Below are 15,753 nucleotides of genomic sequence, written 5' to 3'. Positions count from 1 at the left end.
AAATATGGTCCCTTTTCTTGGTTCCTGTTAGAACATGTGCAGCAGCGTTCTGCACCAGTTGGAGCAACCTAAGTGATTTGTTGGGGCAACCGAATAATAGGGAATTACTCAAGTGTGGCTTTCAGGTACTTCATCCACTACTGGTAAATGTTCATATAACACCCTAAAGGGGTCTTTATGTGTGTTACTCATATTCAGAAAAAGGAAAACAATCTTGAAGAATCTAACAATCTCTATTCTTGTCTTGTAAGTTAAACATTTCAGTAATATTGTCACTAAATTACATCTAATATTAATATACTGAGATGCTTCTCATTGCAATGTAAGGGGAAGAGCAGCTAACATTGTTTTCAGTCATAGTTTTGGTTCTCATACAGTGCTTCACTATTTTGTGGATTTACCCCCCCCCGCAATATTTTCAACTACACCTCTCTTTGTTGCCTTTTTGTTTTTTGTGGCCAAGTATAAAAGTGGTTCAGTCATTCAGTCTGTCAAATGAACATTGACCATCTCAATTACCCAGCAATTGCAGGAAAAACAACAATTCCACCTTAAGAAAACTTTTTTTGAGTGGGATTGTATGGAGCACTTTTCCAAAGTCAGTGTATAACATATAGCAGATGGCAATTGGCATGTCCCCATTTTTGAGAAGTAGGCTGAAGTCGGACATGGAAACTAAGCAAGGGGGGAGGGTATTGTAGCATAGTATCACAATATTTTGGCAATATCTTATCAATACACAGATGCAAAGTATTGATTTCTGATTATTACATCAATTATTTATGTCACAAATACAAATTGAAGTTTTGGCTGCCAACTACAATATCAAAATCAATTACTTTTTCAGTCCATTAGATACAATTTACTGCAATTAAAGTGGCTGAATTGAGATGCACTGACTGAAAACTTTATCTTAGATATTACAACAAACTCTTACGTTAGGGGAATGATTTGCAGAAGAAAAAGGCTAGTAAATTGCAATATATCACAATACATGTTACTGCGATACTCAGCATATCGCAACACATTTAAAATCGCAATACTCCGCATATTGCAACATATTTAAAATCGCAGTACTCAGCATATCACAACATAATTAAAATCACAATACTCAGCATATCACAACATATTTAAAACTGCAATACTTAGCCTATCGTAACACATTTAAAATTGCAATAATGTTGTATCGTTAATAATACCGTATTGGAAATCACTGACATGGAGGTAAAGAAGTAAAAATACTCTTAATGTAGCATCCACTTAAACTGATACTGATTTTTTTAGGTGAGGTTTTACTGTCTAAAGATAAGAAACCCATACAAGCACACGTCAAAAGATCTTATTCATTTAGTGTTGGAAAGTAAGCATCACTTACTCACCATTTGGCCACATTCATTACTGTGGCCTAAATGACCAGCAAGCTGACTGACAAACTAAATGACTGATCTTCTGTCTGACCGAAAGGCTTACAGTGTGACTGTTTAACTGAGTAACTATCCTATCACTATCTAACCTATCAGTGTGTCTTGGGGTCTCGATGATGACTCGATGATTAAAACTCTAAACAGATGCATTACCAAAGGCTGTGCAAACAGTTGTTGGCAGCACTCGCAGTTCTTTTTCTAAACCATGACCACACATGAATGAACTGAACATTAATGCCCAAGAGATAGCTGATAAAATGCCCCATATTTGTCTGGTTATCATTCCGTCCATTCATTTTTGCCACTGAAAGAAAAAATGCATCCTGTAAAGTGAGCTTAAAAGAGGCCTGGCTTTTGGATGTGAAACGAAGCTGTGTGGATAAGTTGACTACACATAAAATCACATAAAGCTGATGGCAGCAGTAGAAAAGAAAAGTTGTGTAGTGCACACAACAACTGGCATGACATCTAAAATGCTTTTTTTTGGCAGAGCATTGAAAGACGTTGTCTTCCAACAGTGCCAAACCAGTCTTTGCACATTATTACACACAAACGGAATGCACCATAGCCACAGTGAGGTCATTTTTTCTATTTAAAGCTTTAAATTTATTGTGTTAACATGTCTTAGTTTGAAACAACAGTCATTAATTTCCTATCAAGATGATGAAGAGATGAACAGCTTAATTTAACTGCATGTACACTTCATGCAGGTATTGGCTGTGTGCACCGAACAGAGTTTTCGAGATGTAGGCCTCATAAGGGCTAGATAATAATGTTTTCTCACAAAGAAAGTATGCTCATATTCAAACGTGTTCATATTTGTGAAAAATATATATATATTTTTTTCAAGACCTTTTAAATTCAACATTCTCTAGGTCACAGAACAAAATAAAGCTCACCCAAACATCTTGTTGGTTACTCCTACTAGTAATGTAGTCGGTAAGTCCACTGTTCCAACAATCACCAGCCCCTGTATGGTCCAAATACAGTAAATCCTTAAAGTCCATGTAAAGTGAATTCAGAGATTTTTCTCAAAACACATTATAAATGTTGGAAACTGATTGTTGAAAACATCTTACAAAGACACTTTACTATATAGTACTGAATTGTGGAGTAGTTTTTTGGGTTGGCCTAAAACCATAGCTCAACAATGCATTGGAGCTATACTTATCATAACCCCGCCTCTGACAATGTAGCAGTATAAAAATGGGAAGCATCATTAGCATAGTCGCACAATTGGGCGTGGCCTCCGCTCCTCCAGCGGACACGCCCACAGCATTTCAGATCAGCGAATACTGTGCATTTTTCATGATTTTGAAACCTTCTTTTACATACTTGGTGATTTTTTTGGCCATTCAAATTTGGTCAGGTGTTTAATAACATATTTCTGTGATGTGACAAACTCAGAACACATTTTAACAATCACTTTACACAGACTTTAATTCACCAAGTTATATGTAAAAAACATGTCATTATTCCCCACGCTCTCTCTGCCTGCTGGCCGCCTGCTGTTTACAGTCCCGTAACTGCTCCCTCCACCACTGGGTGTTGCGGTGTCTTTCAGCTCAGCTGCCTGTTCCACCAGTAGAGACCAGAGATTGAGCTCTGGTGGTTCATGCTGTGCACTACATACAGTGAGTTTAATAGAAAGAGCAGCACCTGTATTTATGACAGTATTGAAAAACACACCTTAGGCATTTCTGAATATGGTTTACCATAACACAGTTATATTGCCCAATCCTAAACCCGCTCTTTTTTTAATTCAAGGGATGACATTCTTAGCCTTTGTATTCACAACTTTACATCTGGACAGTCAAGGTGGACTCCGTGTTGGAGCCTGATTGATTTTACAGGACAATAATGATACTGATATTTGAAATGAGAAATCTGATAACAAAATTTAAGCTAACATTGATTTTCAAAAACTTGAAATCTAAACCTTAAATTTAGCTATTAAAGAATAGTGATAGGCAGAGCCTAGTTACATTTTATAATTGAAAAATGGTATAGTCACTGCTACCTTGTGGCACACTATGTCACAGTGACACTATTTCTAAGTTACCCAAAACATATATGATATTTGGCATTTCTGTATATATAGGGATATAGATGTATCTATGATGGGCTAATATTTGCTTATATTATCAACCATGCTGATATTTACGTACCTTCAACTTGATCCTGCTGCTGGTTTTAAAGGGTTGGTTTAGATTTTTTTAAGTGGGGTTGTACTCAGCTGTAGCAAGTGTATTACATTAGTTTAGATTCTCCTAAGTAACAAAGTAACACAATCTAACAGATTGAAGCAGCAGTAGACCAGCAGCTCTAGTGTGTGAGGTAAAATTACTGTTTTCTCAGTGGAGTCTGGTGGCTATTATGAGACCATAGATGGGGAACTGCGGCCATTAATTACTTCCCTGTCAAACTGGGCCGACTGATTGAAGGTTAAAGTGGTGAAAATGCTGTCAATACAGCATATGCTTAAAATGTCATTGATTCTTTTTAGGTGGAACTCCTTTTAGGTGTCCAAAATGCATTTTGTTGCTGACCCCACCACGCAGCAGTGCATTGCATAGTTTCTGTGTTGGCCTGCTTCTACAAACTTGGGGTGTGCCAGCTGACATCTACTGTGTGTAATACACTGAATATGGATAAGTAGCCCATACAACCTCATTTCAGAAAATCCAAACAATCCCTTTAAACTAAAATTCTGTGTTTGAACTTTCCAACAGTCATTCATCAACAATATTATAAATGGTAGTGTTTAGGTTGAGTTCTATCATAGCTGTAAACATACAGGACAGGCTGTCCAACAGTGTAGGTCACCACGGTTACTTATTCCAACATTTGAGGGCTGTAATGAAATGACAATGAAAGAAATATGGTAACATTACAGGTTATCTTGCAAGAGTTTTCATACTACATCACCACATCCTTATTATCCCAAAGTTTTACTCAGGAAGAGGTGCAATCATGCTGTTTGTGGACAGACCTGATGTTTCCAATCCAGCAAACACTTTGCACATGTAATCTTCAGTAGGGTTGAGTCGTTGTGGAAACTTTCAAACTGGTTTATACTGGTTTACACTGGTTTGCCAAATTTTAGCAGGTGTCTCACTTGACTCAACAGCCGCTCCTGAGTGGAACATAATGAATGAATGGATGAATGGTAAAATGAATGACTGAATGAATCTTTATTTTGAACATATGAAAAAAAAAACCTAAAACAAAACCCAAATAAAAGCTAACAAGCCTTATGGCCAAGTGCAATGTACAAAAACAAAAAGGTGAAAAAGAAGGCCTATACAAAACCTATAGTTTCAGTCTCAATAACTCAATAAACAAATACTCAAGTCACTTAAACTTTAATATCACATGTTGGAAAAGGAGGAGGAAGAAGTACATCCTTCTTTATTCTTCTTATTTATTCTTTATTCTTACCCATATATATATATATATATATATATATATATATATATATATATATATATACACACACACATTGACACGGTGTTCCAGCATAAAGCAGTTGTATAACTATCACGTAGCATTGTGTAACATTGGAACTCTCTGTCAACAATGAGTCTGTCAAATATGCACCTCTGTTACTTCATGTAAACAAACCATGTAGCTATCAGCTGTGCGCTGGAGATCCGATTGGAGTTATTAAGAGTTGGGGGATTGGCATACATGCTGTCTTACTAAGTTTGTAACGTTACTTTTTAAATCAGAAAACACATGTTTTATATTGTGATATGTACTGGAAGTGACATACAGTAACATTAGCTTAGCTTGTTTTTAGCAATGGTCTTTTACCTGAGCAGAAATTCTCATCTTCCTGGTGATCTCCCTCTAGCCAGCTGACACTGTGTTTAGGTTTTTGTCGTGAAATTAGGTTTTGTATAAATAATTCCTCATTTATACTTCATGAATCAGACATCCTCATCCACTGCGGCGCTTTCAAACTGACTAATAGATATTTATAGTAACACAGTACAGTGTTCAACAAAAGTTAAGCTCAGAACAGTTCCTGCAGTCAGTAAGGACATCTGTTTCATTGGCTTTGAATCCAAAATGCTGTCATATTGGTGCAGCTTTAGTCTTTAGTCTTAGCTTTAGTCTTTATTAGACTAACTCTATCATGTCCCCTCTCATCACCCCAAAAGTGAACAAACTCAGCATGCACCCCCCCCTGCTGAAATTTGGTCTCTTCATGTTACTGGCGCCAGCCGCCTCGGCTCGGAAGCAAATTAGACGCAACATATTGGACACTAGTGGCTCCAGTCCTTTTATAAACATTATATATATTTCTAATGTAATTTGTGTTGGATTTAGCACTGTGTGCTACTTTTAAAACTCCCAAAGCATGTCATAATGATAAAATGCACTGGCATTGTCACAATGTGTCATCCCACCAAACAGAAAATTATCTTTTTTAATGTGTGTTCCATCGCCATCCTAAAAACACTGATTGCCATCACATTGATAGCAAGCATCTTATACTTTTTTATGCTCACAGGTCATGTACATAGCCAAATACATACACACACACACACACGCTCAGAGGTAGAGTGGGTCATCCTCTAATCAGAAGGTCAGCAGTACGATCCCTGGCTCCTCTGGGCAACATTTCAAAGTACCCTTGAGCAAGATATTGAACCTCAAATTGCTCCTGATGCTGGGTCATCGGAGTGTGAGTGTGTGTGAATGATTACTGAGTAGCAGGTGGCACCTTGTACGTAGCCTCGGCCACCATTGTGTGAATGTGTGTGTGAATGGGTGAATGTGACATGTAGTGTGAAAGCACTTTGAGTGGTCATTAAGACTAGAAAAACCTAGTACAATCCATTTACCATTTACACACACACACACACACACACACACATTTAGAAGATGTGTTTGGTGTGTGTTTATGTGTTGAATTAGAGGCTAATCCGACAGAGTAAGGATGTATGTGGGCTTGTTTAGACAACACAGTAGTAGGACTTTGAGCCTTGATGTGTGTGTGTTTATGTGTGTTTGACAGCTGAGGGATTAAAAAATACTACCTAATTGAGACTTGACTTGAAGTAAATCATAACCCTCTGGCAAACCTAATCTCCACTTCAAGGACCATGTAGTGCAAATTTGTCAACTTAAAATTTTACATTAGCATTAATTTTACAAACACTTCAGGTACTTCCTAATACACCTGGATGTTTAAATATGTGTCAATACTAATTTTTCGGTGTCTGTTTGAGACAGGATATGTCTAATTTTGGAATGTTATGCGAGTGAAAGAAAGCAGTCCTTGAAGTTTGTTTTTTATGGGCGGCAAAAGATAGATCTTGATCGAATAAAACTACGAGGATCCTTACAGTTGTGCTAGAGGCCAAGGCAGTGCCATCTAGAGAAATTATGTCCTTAGAAAAGGAGTTTCTGAGGTATTTTGGGCCAGGAACAATAACTTTTAATATCAAGAAATTGCGGCTTATCTAGGCTTTTATTTCCTTAAGACATGCTTGTAGTCTAAGTAACTGATCAGTTTCAACTGGTTTCATAGAAAGATATAATTGCGTATCGTCAGTATTAACAATGGAAATTTACAGAGTGATTTCTAATTATGTTGCCTAGGGGAAACATAGATTAAGTGAAAAGGATTGGTCCAAGCACAGAACCTTGTGGCACTCCGAAGCAGACCTTAGTATGCACGGAGGATTGATCATTAATATGAACAAACTGGGAACGATCATAACAAAATGATACATGTATATGTTTCAACAGTGCTCCTAATGAACGGTCCAGCTATCAAAATAGAAAATCTATTTGTGGCTACAGATGTTTTAATTGTGGTAGGCTGCCATAAATAAATGAATGAGAGAGAAACTGTGCTTTTGTTTGTAATACTAAGTCGTTACAGGGATCAAATAGTACACATAGTAATTTTTGTAAGTTTATCAAAGTGTAACTTTCCCTTTTTTAGCATGCTAAAACTAAATACAAACACAGAGTGTCCTTGCTTTTCTGCAAAGTTGTACTTAGCTAAAAAAAAATCAATTTTACCTGATGTGCAGGTTCAGTAGAAAACAGAATGTTGAGCTGAACTCATATCGAGCTAATCACAATAGTGTAGTGGTTGACACTTTTGGATGGTTAGGCAAGGTTATGTTCGTGTCCTGTCACTGTTTCCAGCAGATTTAATGAGGGACCAAAGGTGTTTCTTACCAAGACATTGCTGCTTTTCCCGCTGGGGTTATCCCGCAAACCAAGTATTATAAACCAAAGTGTGATTTGAACTACCTGGTTTTGTGCCTAAAATTTACCACATCTACAGTGCTGTTGAAACCTAAAGTTTTACATATCCACTACATGATAGCATGCAAGTGTAACAAATGCATGCAACAAATGTCTGGATAAAGGTACAATCTCAACACTTTTCTCTGCAAATTGGGTTGATTTTTTTTTTTTAGCATCATTTTTGGGGGCTTTTTACCTTTATGCAATAGGACAGGTTTAGTGTGAAAAGGGGAGAAAGAGGGGATGACATGCAGCAAAGAGGCTGCGGCAAGGATGTAGCCTTTGTTAATGCGGCGCTGCTCTACCAGGTGAGCTACTGGGTGCCCTGATCTGCTTGATTTTTTAGATACCCACATACATTGTATTATATACAGCATGATATTGCCATCCTGCCATCTAGATACATGTATGGTCACACAGTGAATCTGTTCCCTCTGTGTGTGTGTGTGTGTGTGTGTGTTTGTGTGTGTTTGTGTGTGTGTGTGTGTGTGTGTGTGTGTGTGTGTGTGTGTGTGTGTTTGTGTGTGTGTGTGTGTGTGTGTGTGTGTGTGTGTGTGTGCTGTGTGTCTGCCAGGACAGAAGTGAAGGGAGGGTGGACATTCATCTACAATCACGCTCTTCTGGAGCTCACAATGCCCAACAGACAAGCAACAAGGTATAATCACACTCACATACTTTTAAATCTATTTCAGTGTCTCACTTTTGAAATGTGTAATGTAGGCCTAACTGTGTCATTTGTGTGTGACTGTAATATGAGACTCTTCATCCTTGCAGGTAGGGACAAATTTATGACCCTATGTCAAGGTCTGACAGACGTGTGTCAGTAAAATTTCCTTCTGAGCAACATACAACCTCCAAGCACCACCAATCAACTGCTTCTGTTTAGGCTGTAGATGGTTAACATTAGGGGATAAACACACACCTACTACACCTTACATTCAACATTCTCTTGTCTGACTTGTGAAGGCTGGTTCATGTTCATGAGTCTGATTATTCTCCCAAACTGCAGTTTGGTGTGTCACAGCTCTCCTGAATAGATATTGTTAACGGATGTTTTTTTCTGACTTTTGTATATTTTGTCCCAGGAGGATGTGTTTCAGTGGTGGGGGGAGTGGTCCAGTTGGTCCTCTTGTTCCAGGAGCTGTGGAGGAGGAGTGAAGAGCCAGGAGAGACACTGTCTCATACAGCGGTACAGTGTTTAAATGACTAAAAGATTGCATATATATATAGAGTGAGATATGTTCTGCTACCCTTCTCTCTGAATAATTTGGTTTTAACACAGAGGGCCATGAGTTAAAATGGTTGCAGGTACATTTGAATGTGACTGACTAATTAAAGCAGGTGTGGCCACTTGATCCAGGCGCAGCTTGGAGGCAATATTATTATAAGTAGTAAGACGAAAGAATCAGGTGGAGATGGGAAAATTACAGTAATGGTTAGTCACATGAGCTTCACCCCCTCTAAAAGCAGCAGGAATAGAGCAGGAGGTGTGCAGCTGAGGTGTCCAAGAAACAGAACACTGGAAAGTCCCAAAATGCACATACTGTATATCAGAATCAGAAATACTTTATTGATCACCAAGGGGAAAGTGCAGTTAGTTACAGCCGCTCTGATGCCAGCATAGAGAATTATAGCAAGTAGAAATAAGCATCAACACCAGTATAAGAATAAAAATATATAAGAATAGAAAATATAAAAAAGAAATACAGTAAGAAATGTAAATGTAAACCTTTACATCTAGCATGTAATTAAATATGCTCAGTATGTAAGTGTGTAAACTAAAATGTAAAGTACAATCAGCTCAAATCTGTAAAAATGTCATATAGTAAGGATAATGTGCTGTGTGTGCGTGTGTGTGTGTGTGTGTGTGTAATTAAAAACTGTTAACTGTTCATATGCTACAGTGCTGTGTAACAACTAGTATGTAAGTTAAAAATATAAAAACATGAATATGTGTGCAAAGCTACAATAATAACAATATATTCATAAGAAAGAATAGCAATAAGAATATATCCAGCTCTGCTGCTGCCTCCATCAGCTGCTGTGGAAGGTAAGGAGGAGACAGATGTTTTTAGATTGCTAAACTATGTTTTGCTGTTTCCATGCTGGTGTTGTGGGACTGTACTTTATTTATCAGAGGAGTAGGGCGGCTGTGGTGTGACTTTTTTAAAAATCTAAATTAGATATAAAATATTACCTTTTCATGTTTTATGTCTCTCACCTGAGCCAAAATCCCTCATCTGTGCTTTCATTTTTTTAAATGCCTGGCCTGTTTTTGCAGCACCCCATCTCCCCTCATAAGTAACAAACAGTCCTTATCCCTAACCACTGAGGAAGGCCGGCGCTGTGACAAGGAGCATGCACAGAACGCCAAGTCCAGTTAAAGTCTGACTGAAGTATTTACATGACAGAATAGCTTGACTTCCAATCGCATTATCTGGGTGTGTTAGTCCAATATCAAGTAATGCAATTTAGTTCATTTTCAGTCAGACTAACATGTTTACATTTATTAAAAAGTCCAGTTTTAGTCAGACAAACACACTAATTCCACTTTCTCTAACATCATGTAAATGTACTGAATCATTTTTTTGGTGGCTGAAATAAGTGGTTAACACTAGCTCAAAAGACTTTAAAATGTTGTTCTATAATATGAAATACATTATTAAATACCCCACTGTGAACTTTGAAGCTTTTATGTGTCTTAAAAAGGGTGGTCTCTAAAATGTGGCTAAATGGGACTATAGGCTGTCATTATGCTGAGCCACTCTAAACACGGCTTTAAAGTAGTGGTGGCAATGCAGCCAAAGTGTAGTTCGTTGATAGCCTAAAGTTAGCTCTTTACTTCTAGCGATTGCATTAAGGCTTCAAAAATCCTAAAAGTAATGTTGCACAGGGCAGCTGTGTGACGTGTGCAAAAATTATGAATATGGTAAATTGACAGAGCCATCAACTCTCGCATTGACCATGAGACACACGCAACTAGCACTTTTCACACATTTCACACCACAGGAAAAAAGTAAATAACAGATAACTTCTGACAGCAGCGCAGCACTCGCACACTGTAGGAGTGAGTGAATTACTATTGTTACGGGGCTGCTCGAATTGCTCAGGTGTCTTTTTGGAAGTTAAAAAAAACATACCTTAATGCAGCCAGAGATGCATCAGTTTCATCATTTACATTATATAAATTTTCTTTGGATTGCTTTATGAGAAGGTTTAGAAGGTTGAAGAAGGTAGATTTATTAGTGATTTTTTAAACAAAGTTTAAAGAACAAAATTACATTTTTCTTTGATCCTGCTACATCTTTGGAGGTGAAGCATGAGTTGATTAAGTTGATGGATTGAGTTGATTTGGGCATGTTGCTGCTGATGGCATTATTCAATTCCTGCAGTGCATTTTCTGAATTTGCATCAGAGTCTTGTGTCCTTATGACTCCCAAAAAGGTCCATCCATCCAGCACATCAGCTTGATCTGAACAGCTCCTGGTCCAAGTCAGGTCAGCCTCGCCCTGATAACAGCTCTCCTCCCTCCCCTAATCTGGCACTTTCAGTTTTGTTTCTCCCTTCTGGTCTGACTGGCTGCTCAGCGTATGCCATTTGTGGGGATCCTCTCGTGGTCTGCTGTATTCAGCCCAAACCCCACACAACTTTTTCTGTTGTTGATTTAAGTACCTCTCTATTGTAGAAAAGTTGTGCTTCAGCAGAAGGGGCCATGGTGTAGAAAAAATAGAAAAATATTGCAATATATAGCAAAAATATAGCAAGGATTTTAGGAGCTACAGGCTGCTACCCCTCTTTAGCCGATGACGTGAATCAGTTATGTTCATATAGATCATGTTTAATCTGTTTGGGCTTTTAAACCTATTCCAATCAGATTAGTAGGCTCCATTTAAACTTGCCCACTTGTGATAATAGATGGTCTAAGCGGGTAGAAATGCATCACAATTTCATGTTAAAATGAGCAAAATGGCACTGTGCAGTCCTTGAATAAACAGAATGTCTGCTGCACCATTACACCCACCTCAGAGCAAGTGGGTTCATCTGGAGCCAGGAAATTAGCAAACAGGCGTGAGTGGACTACCAGCTGACTGCATCGCAGTTGAGTTTGTTAAACTGCTGTCTTTGTGCTGTAAGAAAAATAAGTCTTCAGAGTGAAAGACACATTTTGAAGAATTATCAGCTTGGGTTTGTGGCAATTTCTTCAAGCCCTGTGCACACAGTGTTTGTGTACACAGAAAGTAAACATATGTAAAGCAATGCACACAGCAGTAACCCTGGTGGAAGAGTGAGTAGAAGCATGGCCATATACAAAGGGAAGTGAGGTAGAGCGTTGATAGAATGTGTGTGTTTGTAGCCATCTTGGTACCTTTGACCTCCCCCTGTCAGACTTGCGGAAATTTCTGTCAACCAAGATTAACGCCACTCTGCCCTCACTGTTGGCCTTCTGTCTCTCGCTTTCTTCCCCTTCCTCCCCCTTTCTTTCTCCTGTCTTTGTTCCTCCCCCTCCCATTTTCTCCTCTCGTGTCTGCCCCTTCTACTCCTCTTTCCTCTCCACTTCATCTTTCCACACTCCTCTCTTCTTCCTCCCTTACCCTATACACCCATCTCTCCTTTTTGCCTCCCCTCCTGCTTTTTTCTGTCTTCTCTTCCTTTCCTGTCCCACCCTCATCACCTTCTACCAATTAGATGTGACACTCTCACATAGTGACCTCCCGCTCACCTCTTCCTGCTGTCTCTCCTACTTTACCGTCTAAACAGTGTAGGAGGATGGGCTGAAGAAAGAGAGACACAGATAGATAGACGGAGGAGGTGTGTGTGGGGGGTGCAGTTAACATAATGAAAGACAGATGCATTACCTCCATGCTGGACTCCTGTAGGTCCTCCCCAACACACACAAACTCACAGAATTAGGATCATGTTAACCATAAACTACAGCACCCTTAGAGAGACTGTGTTGCAAACACATGTTACTTGTTGCGAAATTTTGCAAACTTGTGAAGTTCTGAGAGCCTTGATTGTGTTTTCATCAGCTGGTTTAAAGTAAATAAAGAGGTTCTTTCTGCGTTATTGTCAAAAAACACATTCAAATAACTGGTTATTAAGGATATGTTGATCACATGTTTCTTCTGAAGACATGATTGTTTGAATTGTTGGTAATCACAAAACCACAATAGAAAACTAAACACAGGAGCAATAGCAGGAATGACATTTATACCTCACAATGTCTACTTTATTTTACTATTCTGCAGGTCTGTAGTACCCCACCTACACTATCCTATCCACTACCTTTTAATTTTTGACACATTTTGACTTTTCTATCCAGCTGTAAGATATATGTCACCTTAAACCTCTTTTGACCACTGGCAAGAAGCAAAGGGAGGGATCTAAAGCCACATTAACATTGGCTGTTCAAGGCGGGAATATCCAGCTGGTATGCTGCCTTGTTGCTCTGTATATAAAGTCCAATCGTAGAAAGGGGGGGCAGAGTAGTCTTGCCTCTGAACCGGGAATGGGGATAGTAGCACTGCAATGAGGTCTGTGTAAAACATAAAACTGGAAAGACATGACCATAGGTGGGGAGTTGTGGCGTTTTTATCTAGTATTATGTTGGCAACCATATTAGCTAGTAGTAGCAGCTTATTCAAACAAGAGCAGCAGTCATATATGTCAGCATAGTGGGAAAACAGTGAGATTCAGGAGCTCCTTACCCTCTGAGAAGAGGGCAAGATCAACCGTCATACAACAGAGAAAATAAATGATTGAAATGTATTTCATTTGTTATTGTTTAGAAAGCACTGCTGATACATATGTTATATGTCACACTAGAGGCAGATGCTGTTGTGTTACGTGTCACATAGTCTCTTTTGATTGTGGGATGCCGTGGTGCGTTGTATAATCACACACTGGAGCCGAATGATGCTGCCGTTGATTGCTTCTGTGTAAAAATGCAGGGTTGTTAGAAAAAGGGACTTTGCTTTGGCCCTATAGCACCATCTGTAAAAGTGACTTTAGTGAGTGACCAAGGTGACACCAGGCAACCAGCCCCAACATTAAAAGCATATTTCATGCATAATTTTAAGCTTTAAAAAATTTTAAAATGGGGGTCTATGGGTATTGCCTTGCTTTTTGAGCCAGTCTTAAGTGGACATTAGAGGAACTGTTTTTGTTCTTCTGAGCTGGCTTCATTATTTTTTCCACACAAATAAAAACAAACTAAAAATATAAAATAAAAAGTCAACAGCAGGGGTCATATTTTAGCATAATGTTGCTCCAAGGTTTATACAGGATAAACAATGGTCCTTTCTGGGAGGAAGAGCAGCTCAGTCTTGTCAAGCTTTAGCTTCAGGTAGTGCAGACATCCACTGAGAGGCGTCTGCCAGACATACAGAGACTCATGGTGCCACCTGGGTTTCAGACCAGGGAAAAGACAGAAATAGTTAAGTGCTATCTGCATAGCTGTAATAAGGAAATCCATGTAAGTGAAAAAAAAAACCCAAACCAAGTGACTTGGTGTAAAATGAAAAGAGGAGGGGATCCAGAACAAAGCTCTGAGGGACCCTAATAGTGAGGCTGTAAGGTTTAAGCTACCCTCTAAGTGTAGTCTTTTAGAAAGTATGTGAATAGGGAGACGGAAGAGCCCAGGCCTCCCAGTTCTTGGAGGATGGAGCAGGGAAGTTGTATTATGCTGTGGGCGCCTTTGGAAATACTGTATTTACCATATTTACAAGTTACAAGCATCCGAATGACCCTTCAAAGTCATAATTATGAGTAGAAAATTGTGAAGTTTCAGTGATACTTCAGTTGTAGAGTTGTAAAGATTGCTTGACGATTCAGGGCAGCAGAAATGGCAGAAGGCATGGAAACAGTGTCAACTATTGACAGTGAAAAATTAGATATTCCGTTATTTTGTTCCTAGTAGCTGTCGTTTACTTTAAGTAGGTGCACATTTTAGCATATGCATCTATTAGCTGTAGCAAGCAAGCAAACTTTTAACTATAAAGCATGCCATGAGAGTATAATAACAACAACAATGATAACACAACTTGCTGACTTGACGTCATAAATGCATAAACATGGCGGGCAAAAGTCAATGTTTGGTTAATGGTAAGAAACTTGATTTTATTACGTCATGTATTAAGTATCAAGTTTTGATCACATTTAATGTTTAATATGGTATTCATGTTAACCACTGTCTGTGTAGAGTGACTTAAATTAAATATAAAAAAATGTACAAAAATATAATATATAAAATATTTAAACATAAAATAAAATATAAAGATATAAATAAACTGGAAAAACCTACCAAATTGCTGTTTAAACACTTGTAACATTAAATGCAACCCATCTTCTCTGTAACCTCCATGTTGTTCCCACCTTACCTCAAAGCACATGAACACAACAAAGTCAGAAGAGGGACTTCCCAACTCGGAAACAACAACCTTCCGACATCTCATGAATGTAGCATTAGAACTGATGCTGTAAACCAAGATGGCACCTTTTCAGTTCAATAAGAATTGATAGATAGTTGTACAGTCTGATGGCTCTGTGGATAAAGGATTTCCTGAAGTCCTCAGTTCTGCAGCACACTGACATGAGACGCTCACTGTGGCAGCTTTTCTGTCCAGCCAGGATGCCATGCAGTGGATGGCTGTTATTGTACAGGATGCTCTGCACATTGCTCCTTGAGCATCTCTCCACAGCAGTTCCCACAGAGTCCAGACTCCTGCCAAGCACTGAACTAGCTTTTTTAATCAGCTTGTCCAGCTGCTTCCTGCCTCTGTCCATCATGCTGCCACCCCCCGTGCTGCTCAGGACCATCCAAGATACACAGTTCTCAAGCCTGATGAACTGTAGTCGTCCCATCAGGTTGTCTAAGTCCCAGGTGGTGAGGTGCTCAACTGGCACATAAGCCCAAACGTTTCTTCTTCTTCCGGGTTCCCTCTAGGTGATGTGGCCCACTGAATATATGCATTGGAGTGCTGCCTATGGCCCAGTGTTCTTGATAAAGTGCTGCTGCTTAGCCCTACAAAAGAAGTCATTTCATACATGAGAA

The 15,753-nt window shown here is 38.9% G+C and overlaps 1 protein-coding gene across 4 annotated transcripts in view; it reads left to right on the top strand.

Annotated features, from left to right (window-relative positions):
• The window catches only part of LOC121951567 (ADAMTS-like protein 2), a 40,063-nt gene that overhangs the window by 4,653 nt on the left and 19,657 nt on the right, over positions 1–15,753 (top strand). For 3 of the 4 annotated variants that reach the window (XM_042497945.2, XM_042497944.2, XM_088085609.1), the window contains exons 2-3: positions 8,275–8,355; positions 8,786–8,889. In XM_042497945.2, the coding sequence (XP_042353879.2) occupies positions 8,275–8,355; positions 8,786–8,889 (185 nt within the window). The remainder of the gene's footprint in view (positions 1–8,274; positions 8,356–8,785; positions 8,890–15,753) is intronic. The other variant, XM_042497946.2, reaches the window with a different exon arrangement.

The sequence above is a fragment of the Plectropomus leopardus genome, chromosome 12 (assembly GCF_026936395.1).
Source record: "Plectropomus leopardus strain MGB_pleo_1.0 chromosome 12, ASM2693639v1, whole genome shotgun sequence".
NCBI lineage: Eukaryota > Metazoa > Chordata > Actinopteri > Perciformes > Serranidae > Plectropomus > Plectropomus leopardus.
Note: the sequence above shows the minus strand (reverse complement) of the source record. Positions and strands in the feature narration are given on the sequence as shown.